At 41.9% G+C, this 13,392-nt stretch overlaps 1 protein-coding gene across 9 annotated transcripts in view; it reads right to left on the reverse strand.

The window, feature by feature from the left end:
• The window catches only part of CTCF (CCCTC-binding factor), a 34,900-nt gene that overhangs the window by 12,867 nt on the left and 8,641 nt on the right, over positions 1–13,392 (reverse strand). For 3 of the 9 annotated variants that reach the window (XM_059857300.1, XM_059857296.1, XM_059857295.1), the window contains one exon: positions 544–1,336. In XM_059857300.1, the coding sequence (XP_059713283.1) occupies positions 544–1,324 (781 nt within the window). In that variant the 5' untranslated portion in view covers positions 1,325–1,336. Of the gene's footprint in view, positions 1–543; positions 1,337–10,235; positions 10,356–13,392 lie in introns of all 9 variants that reach the window. The other 6 variants (XM_059857291.1, XM_059857292.1, XM_059857299.1 and 3 more) reach the window with 4 other exon arrangements.

The following is a 13,392-nucleotide window of genomic DNA, read 5'->3' on the forward strand; positions in this document are numbered from 1 at the left end:
CTGTGCAAGGAACCACCATGCACCACTAAATCCAACTGCATTGCCTGTGACTGGTTTGGATTCAATTTTCACTGGTATGCCAGCACTTATTGTTCCTTCTGCACTCTAAAAAGGGTTCCTTAACTTACAGTTCTAACAAAAATCAAACAGACTTATTACTGTATTTTGCACCATCTACCTTGCCCAGCAAGTGGTTCTGAAAAAGCCCACAGAATTAATAATACCATTGGCTCCTGATGTAAAACATGCACACAAACTGTTACATGTACAGTACAGCAGAGAGAACAATCTTTTCAGTCACAGTTGTATGAGAATATTAATGCCACAGTATCATACTTGTGGAAAATGATCTCCCTGTCAGCCTATAGAGAGGAGAAGGGAGGTGTGCCCCAGAAACACTGCAGTCAAGCATTATTACTTTGTGAGCAAGCAGCATTGGGCATGTCTGCTCTACTCCCACTTGCACGTATTCATTCACCTCAGTCACACTGCAATCACCACAACAAAAGCATTTTCAAAACCATTTGCAGATGAGGAACTTACCTTTCTTTTTAATTTTTGTTGGTTTTGGTGGCTTCATATTGCCCACCACCTTTTCTGCATTAACCTCGGACAATAAACCCTCCTGCTGCTCCTCTTCAAAGTCATATACAGAGACATCCACATCTTTGCCTTCCTCAGTGTAGCGAAGCTTACTCTTTTTGTTTTTCTTTGTTTTTTTGGCTGGTGGCTGATAGTCTGGATCTTTTTGCCAATTGGGATCTTCCTGTGGCTGAAGTTCACCTTGTTCCAGTGTCTCCACCTCACCGTTTGCACCCACTTTTACAACTTGGAAGCCTTCTGGTAAAGGGAGAGTGTGACAGATCATGGGCTCTCCCTCTTGCAGGCCTCCTTTGGAAACCTCATTTTCATAAGCTCCCTGCAGTTCTTCCACAGACGTGGTGGCAACAGGTACAGTCACTGGTACAGGTACTTGGACCAGTTGAAGCTCACCAAGGTTTATAGGCTGCTCTTCCATGTTAACAACCTGAAGTGTTATGATCTGTGTGTCATCCACAGTAGCCTCAGTTTCTTGAGGCACTGCACCTTCCATTACTTCGGTCTTCATTTGAAGAAGAGTTGGATCCAGCTGATCCATCATCACCATCTGCACCCCACTGCTGACATCCTGCACCACTTCACTTCCATCTGCTTGGTTTGGTGGTATATGACAAGCATCATCCTCTTGTCCACCTTCGCGGCGTCTTTGATAGGTTTTCCTCTCTTTTCCCTTAATGAAAGTTTCTGATTCCTCCACAATAGTGTCGACTGCCTCACCTTCCATTTCACCTTCCTGCTGTAAAAACAACAGAATGAATGCTGCACACCATCCAATGCGTGTTTAACAACTGCACAAACCCCACAGAAGGACAAGTTGCTCAACTGGAAACACCCAACTCATCCCAATCATATTCAGGAAACAGGAGCTGAGAGCTGTAGTTCTCCACAAGCCCATCACACTGCAAACCAAGGCAATCACAGAACGCTGCCTGCAGTGAGACAACTGTATCAGCTTCTTGGAAAGGAAGGAAAGCAAGGAAGAGAGATTGAGTGATACACATGTTCCCGTTTCTCAAAGACCACAAATCCCACCAGCAAGATGCACAGTACTATAATTCCTTACTGAGCTTATTTAATCATTTCACATAACTGAGCAGTATCAGAGGCAGTCTCCGGCTATAAATTTTAAAGGTACAAAATTACCACACTGTTAAAAACAAAAGGCCAACCTTAGAAAGTGTTACATTTGAGATCTGCAGAACTTTTCCAGGAAAAGGCACTAAGACTTAAACACAAGAACATAAGCTGCACTTATTTAATACCAAATTACTATTACTTCAAGTCTAAACTCCACTGAACAATATAAGGACATAAAAGAGACAAGTATGTCTCTTGTCACCAGCCTGGAGTTCAATTCCTGCTCCCACCTCTGGCACTGCTGGGCCCTGAGTGGATCTGAAGATGCACTGTGCACTCCCTCCTCAGCTGAATAAGTCATAGCAGGAGACACAGCTCAGGTAAAATCTTATTTCAGTGTAAATGATGTGGACTCTGAGCTGGTTGGACTCTAAGGATCTCACGACACCTGTGTTAAATCCATCCATACAGTCACAAACAAACAGCAACACAGAAGTTTAGCATTTGAACTCAGAGTTCAGCATGTAACTCTGACAGTAGCTGCATGCAAACATAACACTGAGATTTTGTGCCTCCTCAGATCACACAGTGTTCTTCACTGTAGTTGGGGAAAAATATTAAACTCCTGTATTCTCATTATGCAGGAAGGTTATTTCAAGAGTAATAAGAGCTAAAATAAATTATCATTTTGCAGCTTTTTCCCAAACAAAAGAAATAAGATTATAGTAAAGGAGCATTTTGTAAGTCTGTCTCTGTTCCAGGTGGTTTCCTTTGTAAAAATAAGAGGTCCCTAACCACACCAAACACCTTCCCTGCATCAGGATACCATTTTTTATACCCCTCATTAAGCATTAAAAAGGTACCAAGGTCAATTTTGGGTAAGAAGAAAGTGACAAAAAAGCCAGCTTCCTTACTAAGACTGTGAAAAATTCCTGAATCCAGTTCCAGATTTGCTAAGAGACTTCTGTATTTTCCCATTAGACTGACAGGCCTCTCAGACTAGCTAAGTGAATTAATATAAATATTTAATCTCCCTTGCTAACTCAACACATTAAAATCCCCACACTATTTTCAAATATCTACACTTAATCTTGTGTACTCAATTTTGATTATACAAAAGACAAACACAAAGCACAGCTAAAGTCTCCATCAGCTTTAAAAAAAACAAGACACATAATTGCTATTATTTTTAGAGAGTTCTTGCTTTTACTCTACTGTCTTTTCTAGTATCATCCACTTCTGCTGTAAAAACAATACAGATCATCTTGTTCTTCAGCCTGCCCAGACAAGGGACATAAATTAGCGTGGTGTCTTGACACTGGTGATGTCGTGGGCAGCCACAGTCTCCAGAGGGCACCAGATACCCAGGAATAGTGACATATGGCTTCATGCACACTCCCTGCAGGGATCCCGCCTCTCCCTTCCTTCACCACCCGTCAGCTTTTCAAGTCGGAGCAAATCCATATGGACAAACAGCTGAAGTACACGAGATGATGTAAGTACTTAACACCAGACAGCAGGCAATCAGAACAGAGCAGGTCTTTGGCCTGCAGCAACTGCAAAAGTGTTTAACGATTATCTGAAGTATTTGCAGAGAGAACTTTCCAGGTGACCAAAAGTGTCTGAACAAAAAAAAGGAAGGACATAGCTAAACAACATATAAAAATGTGGTAAATGGGCAAGGAGGTAATAAAATATGTAAGATGGAGGGAAAAAATGGCAAAAGTCCATCTGCAAAGCTAATGCAACTTTGGTGCCGATCAGAGGTTTGCAACCTTGATACAGAGGTGGGGCCCTCGCAAGGACCTTCACATTCACTGTCAATATCAGCTGGTAAAAACATTGCTAAGTCAAGCAAGCCAACAGGCCAAAATTTGCCAGTGTCCTCTATGATTCTACAGTGGAGTAGTACCAAGGCACCACTTCTGACTTGTAAGGCAGAAAATCCTATGTCCACCAAGGAACAGGACACTGGCATACAAGAAGACTTTGGCTCACACTGTCAGGAATTTTGCCAGCCTAGGAATGCAGGTGTATGGGGACACCAAGGAAATGCCTGCAGCAAGACTCAGGTTAAAGGCACTCACAGTGGGGGTGTACCTGTGTGAAAGGAATGGATGGATTCTTACAGCCGTCCGGTAAAGAATCTCAGACCTCGCCACTGCCCCTGTCCCTCTGTCACCTCTCACCCCGTTTCCCGTCGGGCGGCTATCAGGGCTTACACGGCGGGGCACGGCTGCCCCCGAGCGGCGAGACGTGGCACTGCACCGGGGCTGGGGCCGCCGCCTCCATCCCTGCCTGCCACTGCACCCCGAGCCTGCCACCTCCGTGTCACCTCCATCCCTGCCTGCCACTACACCCCGAGCCTGCCACCTCCGTGTCACCTCCATCCCTGCCTGCCACTACACCCCGAGCCTGCCACCTCCGTGTCACCTCCATCCCTGCCTGCCACTGCACCCTGACCCTGCCACCTTCATCCCTGCCCACCACTTCCACTGTCCCCTGCCCACCACTGCCTCCTGACCCTGCCACCTCCATGTCACCTCTATCCCTGCCTGCCCCTTTCCACTGTCCCAGTACACGCTGCATCTTGACACTGCCACTTCCACTGTCGCTGCCTGCTGCTGCATCCTGACCCAGATTCCCTGGCCTCCAACACTCAGCACATGGATCAGCATTCACTCCTGCCTATTCCTAAGTATCCAATATACTCCTTTCCATCCAAGTTAGTGCATCTGAAAATGTCTGGTTCTAAACCAAACTCTTGCCACAGGGGAAATGTCACAATATTCCGAATGTCACAATAACAACATATAAAATTACAGAAATATACAGGAGCCATCTCACTTGATGCTTTGGACAGCCCAAAAATCTCAGGAAACTGTTGAGATTTCCTCTGAAGAAGTGTGGATTGACAAATTTCAAAATTCTTCAACTGCAGGGTGGGGACACAGGATGTACCCTAAACTTGAGAGGAAAATATATGGGTGCTTCCAATTAAACAAGCACTCTGTAAAGACTCCATTTCTGCTGCAGCAAGCTTTGCACTGGCTGTCCATGCCACTTCTCAATCACTCTGTCTTGAACAATTTGCTACTTCTTTTACTTAATTCTTTTTCTTAACCCTAATTCTCCCTTTTCATAAAGTGAGTCTCACAGGCAAGTTTTGTATTTATTGGAGGACATGTGACATTTGCTACAACTATGACCATTATAGCAGAACACTAGGAATAAAAACTGCAGAGTTGCTCTGAACTTTTTATTTCTGGCTTTTGTCTCCAGCTCTCTTCCTACCAGTTACTGCTACCTTACACCAACAGCTCGGTTCCACAATGACTGAATCTAAAAAGGAAAACAAAGCAGCAGGTTAAAAGATGCAGTAAATCAAGACTGAAAAAAAAGCAAAAGAGAAAAATATTCCACAATAAGGAAAATGACCAAAAAATAAATCAAAGATCTGAAAGCACAATTCCCACTAATAGCTCAAGCCAGCCCTTACACATGGGCTCACCCAGCAGGCTCTACTGAGAGACACTGTGACACCAAACAGCTCAGTGCACTGTCACAATCCAATTAGCCAGGTAAGGAGCTGTGACATCCAAACAACAGACCTAAGCTTCCTCAGACAGCTCATGGACAGCCCATCTAAAAAGCTGGAACAAGCAGAAATACAAAGTGCTGTGCGTTTCATACAACTGACATGGCATTCCAATGAAAGGAACCAAAAAGGTTGCTTGAGAGAAAGTAATTTAGTGCCAGCTATCCTGCTGACTACAGCACACGAGAGTTTCAGCCCAGATATGCTCACTTTCTTCCCAATATCCAATCTAACCATGCCCTGCGTCAGTGGGAAGCCATTCCCCCTTGTCCTGGCATTCCATGCCCTTGTCCAAAGTCCCTCTCCAGCTCTCTTGAAGCCCCTTTAGGTACTGAAGGGAATTGTAGAAGCACTAAAAACAACTTGCTGTCATTGTCAATGTAGAAAGCACAAACTCAGAGGCAGGGATGGCTAGTGCCAGTGCCTATTTTTTTAACTGGCGTTATTTATAACAAAGCTGCTATCAAAGAAACATTTGTCTGCCTCTCAGGCACATTAAAATTAAGGAACCCTGAACTGCATCAAGTTTCATGTACCAAATTACACAAAAAATTGTATTTTTGCCAAATAAGGCATAGCCTCAATAAAAACTGCTGGGAGACTAATGCAATTGAGAAGTGTCATACGTTAAATGTTACACATTTAATGCTGTAATACTCACTTGAGGAAAAAAAAAAAAACTCCAATAGAAACAATGAAGCCAAATGTTGTCAGCAAATTTTAGATGCTCATAAAAAAATGAAAAGTATCAGCAGCTACTCTAGTGCAAACAACCCTATCACCTTGCAGCATATTCAGGCCTTGAATTCAAGTCAATCTACATACAGATCCCACTCAAAAACTGACATGGCTTCGACACGTGTAGATTAGCCACTTATTAAAAATTACATGGGAGTGGAAATAAAGCCTAACATTATAACATGAGAGATTTGTGTTCCTCCTGCATTCTCCAAGAATCCCTCTGAAAGCTGAATAAAGGAATAAACAAAAACTTCAACTAGGAGTCTGCAGTTATGCACTGTATTTGCCTCTTAAAGCAAGAGAAAGGTTGAAAAAAAAATACACATCCAACAGGATTTATAGACAACAGAACTTTTTTCTCCCCTGCTTGCAGTCCACACATGTCTGTGTAAGTATTTTAGGGCATGAGCAGATGCAGATTAACTGCAGGAGTGCTTGGCCATTCTCCTTCCCACCATGAAACAGCCATATCTTTTCCCTGAAAAGTCTCCCAGCTAAGCACAGCCCAAGATAAGGCACTTTAACAGGTAGGCAGCCTTTCCATTTCCTCCAGCAGAGCTACCCTGATAAGAGATGAACATGGCGCGACTGTAACTTACTCTAAAGCAGACAGACATACATCCAAACAGGCCAGCTGTGCCTTTCACATGCAAAACACCAAAGAGTTACTATCAACAGGAGAAACTAAAGCATTGGGTAAATTTCTTTCACTAAGTAATTTTCTCACAGCTTAAGGCTTTCATTTGGCTACTGCAATAATTTCCATATTCACTGGTTATGACTGCTACACCCATCTCCAGCTGTTTTCTCATTTCCTCCTTGCCACTTACAACACTGGTACTAAAAGCAAACAAGAAGAGTAAAATGGACAAACATTTACTGCAGCTTTAAATGAAAAAAAAGGGTAATCTCATTAACACACTATTAAGCAATTATTCTGAGAAATATTTCAGCATCTTGGAGGGCAAAAGCAAGAAAACCAGAAGTAAAAAAGCAAACTTCACCACAGGTGAATAAGCATTTTTGCTTTTCCTCCGCATGAAAAGGGGCCTGTCAAGACTATGTCCCAAGAAATACATAAGCCAGCTATGGGAATGAGAGCTGCAATTGGAAAATGCAGAGCTGTAGAAGGATGGTTTCCCTGAGTGCTGACCCTGTGAGGGGATCAGAGAAGACAGTGTTGGTGGTGATTACCTAACCACGGTGTCTGTGCTGGGAGGTTGGTCTAAATAGGACAAGAAGAGCACATTGTTCTAGGAAGTGATTCAAAGCTTTTAAGTGAATCCCTACACTAAACTGACATATAGAGGAATCCACTTTTTCCTTACTAAAAGACAGAAGACCAGATTTTTAACCTGTGTAAGTTTCATGGTCTCTGTAAGACAGCTAAACACAACATTCACTGTCCAAAGAGCTGCTCTCAGCTCTTTCCTTCACACTGACAGAATAACTCACCATAATGAACTCGACTGAGAACTAATTTGGCCCAGATGTTATCAAAGGAGATTTTTACCTTCAACCCCTACAAACTCCCAAGGGCACAGCCAAGCCAGTCCCTTGCTACAGGACATTCCTTGCCCACAGCCAGCTTGATGCACTGTTAGAATCAAAATGCATCTTGTGCCATTTCTCTACTTCCCCACTTTTCTTTTCTCTGCTCCTCCTGTAACCTACAGAAGAAATCTTCCTGGTTGCTACTGCTGCCCAGGGCATCCCAGCAGAGCTCTTTCCAATTTCACTGTGTCTCATGAAATGACAAAGCAATGAGAAGCTTCATTCAGCACTGGCCCCTATTTTTCAGTCAGCAAGGAGCACACACCTGTGACCTGCTGCAATTACTCAGAATAAAGCTGACCTTTCACTTTGGATCTGAAACTCAGGGAGCTCATGTAAGACGTGGAAACAGAGTATATACCCAGGGCCCCCTGCCAGGCAGAAGGAAACTCAATTCCACATCTTTCCTCAGCTGTTTGCTGAACAAGCTCCCTCTTAATCCTTGCACCTGACAGTGGCAGAAAGCCCCAGATCATGGCTCTTCCAGAACTAATACTGCTAATTCTGCTGTAATAAACAGCAGCCTACAATGGAGAGAAAAGCAGATACAATAATGTCAACTGCTTGAAACTTGCATTGTGTAACAAAAGATAAAAAATAATGGCAGTTACTGACAACAAATCCTACACATATTCAAGACACTTGGGATATCTTGTAACCTGACAAGGAAAGCCTTGATGAAGAAAGCAGACTGATGAAAGCATTTACAGCTTTATTTCTGGAATAGTTTTTTCCTTGCTTTTATTTTAGATTTGGAGAATTAAAGGTCAAACGAGAAGGTAAAAGGTACAAAATTAGTTAATGTTCTTAAAATTTGTTCCATTCTTCCTTAATTTCTCCTTCAGTTCCTATCTACCATTCTTTCAAATCTCAGTTTTATTTTTTCACTCTGTCTTTCAATAACTCCTAGTGCATCTCACTAGATGACACTAGGTCTTTATTCATTCAGAGAATTCTCTACTGAAAGCTAGGAAATGCAGAAATGTACTCTAATCAATAATTTTTTTTAACGTTTCCCTTTTTAATTTAGTAAGGAAGTCATCATGTTTTGCTGACCTGATAGTCCATTTTAGAAGGACAAACACAATCTATTCAGGTGTAGAATACAGGAAGTCTTACACTTCAAAAAAAGCAATCACAAAGGAATTTCTTTTTAGCTGATCTTAGATCATAAAACTAATCAGTCCCTCCCTTTTACAAGTCTTCATAAAGTAAAAGTGATAAAGAAGCTCATGAAAGACCACTAGAATACCTGAAGGTACTAAATTGAAAATCAAAAATGATTTCAGCTTAAACAGCCTGAAAAATCCACTGCCACAAAAAGTGAAGCCTTATACTGTAGGCAGATACTGGAAAAGATTCTTAGTTTTATCAAGTATTTGTCATCATTTCTTCTATCACACATTAATTTAGGCTTTCATTTAATTTACTGGCAAACTGCTAACAGCAAAAGGTGTTTTTTCAAAATAAGTCTGAGCAGAAGAGGACTCTTTAGCCATCTGATTGTATTGCATGATACAATATGGCAACACCAGCCACTCCCACACCTGAAAAAAGACCTGTGCAACAAGTTTCATGGCATTCTAGAGACTTCATAATAAGTATCCGGATTTTTTTTCCTCCAAGGCTTCACCTAGATGAACAGGTATCCAAGGACTTTTGGTGAACAGCTATTTCTTTTATCTTTGCATATGTACTCACTAAGTAGTGATACTCCACCAGGACAAGGGAATTCAGGCTTCAAATTGGAGGAGCAGGAAGTGCTTATCCCTGGGATGGTAACTTGGGTCCTACCCCATGAACAACAGCTGCCCATGCACTATTAGTCACCTCACAAATCACACCCTGATGCACACAAGGAAAACTAAAGTCAGTGCTAGTTAACCTAATGTCAGGCTGTCAAACACAGAGGTGCAGTTTACTGTTGTTGCAGCAGGAACAGGAAATTCCAGGAGAGTTTTGAAAGCACCTATGGCAGAAGGGTGGTGGACAAGACAAACTCCCAGAGCCTAAATTAAGACATCCTTGCTTTTAAGTCACAGAAAAGTTAGTCCGAATTAGTAAGTGTTGGAGCAGACATAAACAGAATCAAACCCAGGTGACTCCTTTAAAGTGACCCTCATGCTGAAATTTTAAGAAGCTTCATTGCTTTACACACACCTCTAGTTCATCTGGACTCGTATTCCAAATATTCTCATACACCAAGCCTTAAAAGTGCTATAATCAATCTTCAAAGCAGATGAAGCAAAAAAACCCCAAAATCCCACAAAGTCACTCAACCTTGGAAGGAAAAAAACAAAAACAAAAACAAACAAACAAAAAAACCACCAAAACAAAACAAAAAAACTTTCTCCCAGGAAGCAGTAAGGTCTCATTTCCAAACATATTCACTCTGCAAAGAAACCATCCCTTCCTTTAAACTGCCTCCATCAGCCCAACTATTCCTCATGTTAGCTCAAGCACTCTCAAGACTGCAGCTACTGGTCAGGAAACTAATCCAGGCCAGAACTCACCCAGCTAAAGATACCTATTTTAATCCAGACTAGGTCTCTGGTGTGCCCCAACACTAAGGGCAGCCAAAAGAGAAGCAGGGTCAAAGTGTTTCTACTAGCACAATGTTAAGCTTTATGTTCAGGAAACTACTGCCTCAGCATGGAACACATACCACACTTTAAACCCCCTCAATTTACATTTATGTTCTTGATGCTTCTGCACTTCTGCCTGGACTGATTTGTTCTCTTCATGCTGGCTATTCTTCATGCAGCTCCTGAGGTCAGAACTCACTCTGGAACAGAACAGATGAACTAGTGAAACTACATAAAAGAGAAAGGTAAGGGGGGGGTGGGGAGAGGGAGGGGGGAAATAAAAGCAGTGTTCAATACTTAATGCTTGTTTAACACAGGTGTAGTCCCACACCCCTAACAGAACAGCCCTGATAACTGCTTGAGGACCCCTTCACTTACCAAAAGAGCTATAAGCAAAACCAAAGGAATATTTTAATCAGCTTTAATACTTTCACTAGGATGACTGAACTCATATTACAAGCTTCTCTACCTACCTGTTCTCAAACTCTTTAGCATTTACAGTTCTGACAACCTAAAGCTCCGGATGCCTCATGACAGATTACAAGTGCAATATGACATTTTAGAGCCAGCTCTGCCTACTTCAGATGGCCTCTTTGTCCTCTGCTGTGGAATAGCACATCACACACTGAAGGAGTTTTTATTGCTGAAGAGATGTAAATGAGAGCAAATATCACTCCTTACACCCTGTCAATGCAGCAGTGGATACACTGCTTATATCAAATAACAAAATCAGCTCTAATACAGTTCTAACCTTGCCACCCTGAGGAAGACAAGGCTCTCTGCTCACTGAAGCAAGCTTCATTACCCTTATCAATTAAGGGCTTAAAATATCCACATTTACAGAAATACAATACTTACAAGACAGCACTTTATTCCTTTGAGTAATCCTTGTCAGTGTGCAGTGTGCACACATGCTAAAAACCCTGGGAATGGTAAGGAAGTCCAGAGGAGTAATTCTCAAGAGAGGCACCTATTCTTGCACTCAGTAATGAAGGCCAAGCAGTGTTGGATTTCACACTAGTTGGATTTCACACCCTTTGAATTTAAGTGCTTCCCCTCCAGGTTCTTCTGTCATTTATTCAGTACAAGGCACTCAAGTCTGGGTCCTGGCTGCATTTATTACTTGGCAAGTCTATTTATAATTGTTCAGCAGCTTCAAAGAGCATTACTGATAAGAGGTTTGTTGGAGCTGTGGATGCTCAGTGATAGTGAGCTTTTAAAAAATTTGGAATTTTTTAATCTAACACTCACACTGCAAAAATCACAAATGCTACATACAGGTCCTGACCAGGAAAGAGGATGCTCAGAGGATACATGGGGTGTGCTAAACTGCTAAGGGCATATTGAGACTGCTGATGGAAGTTGCATCCTTGCCAGCTTCTGTGCTGTACAACATTGGAAAAGATTTCCTGAACTTTACAAACTTTTCAATTAATGCAGACTTCTCCCTTCAAAAGACACTTGATACAAAATTAACACCTCCCACATGGAATATTATCACCTTACAAGTTTTGTCACACAGACAAGAGGACAACAGAACACACTGAATTGAATGAAAGCATCTGTTTATCCACTTTGGGTTTCCTGAAATTTTGAATCAAGAAATAGTTTTCTTCAATTTTTCAAACCTAATCTTCTGCTTGGCAAATGATTTAACAGTAGAGAAAGCTGTTTTAAATAAAGATTGTACTCAAACTCTTACAAGAGGAAAGAGAAAACAAACCTATAATTGTAGCTCTTTTCTACACTGAAGACAACACAAATAGAGAACATTTCACAGAACATTTCACAGGGATGCCTGCAGATTAGCACTGGTGGTGAGTTAATGCAAGGCACAGCCATCACCCCTCTCTGTTTACAAGGTATTGATTCTGATTAAGGAAATAAGTTACTGGAGTTTTTTAAGAGATGTTTTGAAGCTGCTTGGACACCACTCAAGAATTATCAACCTACTAATTAATGTACAATCCAGGGAGCTCCAAAGATGCAAGGGACTCCTGTTCTGATCCACTCCAAGGGAACATCCCAAAGGGAGAGTAAGTCATTTCTACTCTCCTTTACTGCAGAGATGACACTGAACTTCTGTTAAATACCTGGTGTATTTTCTGGCATGAAATATCTTGCATGAATTTACATTCCATCAGATCTTTGACATATGGGCAATGTTTGAAAAGCTTGAAGGAAAACAGGCATAAACTGAAAATTTAAAGTGCTTCATATGTCCACTGCTGAGCTTAGAACACATGGAAAAAACATACCAGAAGGCTGCCAGAACAATAAGGTGGCTGGATATACAAGACCTACACAGCAGAATGACAGAGTTAGCTGTGAAAATACCATGGGGAGATCCTACTGCTACCTTTAAAGGGAAGCAAAGAGAAGATGGAGCCACACTCTTGGAAGCAGAGAGCCAAAGGACAAGTGCAACAGACCAGCTGCAACAATGAGTGGTCAAACATGGGAGTAGGTAGCTCAGAGATGCTGTGGAAACAAAAATATTTCCTAAATACAACCCTAATTGACCTCATCTAGCATCAATGCCAGCCCTGCACTGAGTCAGGGGTTGAACCAGGGTACCACAAGAAGTTCCTTCCAACCAAAATTATTTTACCATTCTCTGGCACTACATAAAATGAAGGATAAACTTCAAACACAAATCATTGAGACCTTTTTCCATCTATTCAGTTATAACTATGATGCTCCTAGGACTGAGATTTACTGGTCTCAGCACTCACTTCCACACAAGACGGAGAGGCCCTGGAACACTTCTGCAAGCTCTCATATACTGACCAGTTCTTTGAACTGTAACTCCTGGCAATCTATTGGGAACCAGCACTTTCAGAGTGGTGGATATCCAAATCACCCAGTATTGAAGAGAGCAGCACTAGAAAAGCACAAATACTGTGTTTTATTGTTTAGGAGACACAGAATCACCTGTGCTATGAAGTACAAAAATGCACATCAGACAAGACTCCTATAGGGACTTCAGTAAGAAAAGAAGGAAGCATTACTGACAAGAGACCTCACTACTATTTTTATAATTTGCAGCAGAAAACCCAGGTCCACAGTGAGTAATTCTAAACTAAAAAAAAAGGAAAATCTGGCTTTGAAGTACTGAGGGCTACTGTATCCTCTTTTCTCCAGGATGTTAACAAGAAATTGTATCTTGTCCGATAGGCAACAGGAAAGGTGTGAAAAGGCAGATGAAAACTCTCCCTTGGCTGCCAGCACTGGAAT

The sequence above is a fragment of the Haemorhous mexicanus genome, chromosome 12, assembly GCF_027477595.1.
Source record: "Haemorhous mexicanus isolate bHaeMex1 chromosome 12, bHaeMex1.pri, whole genome shotgun sequence".
NCBI classification, from domain to species: domain Eukaryota; kingdom Metazoa; phylum Chordata; class Aves; order Passeriformes; family Fringillidae; genus Haemorhous; species Haemorhous mexicanus.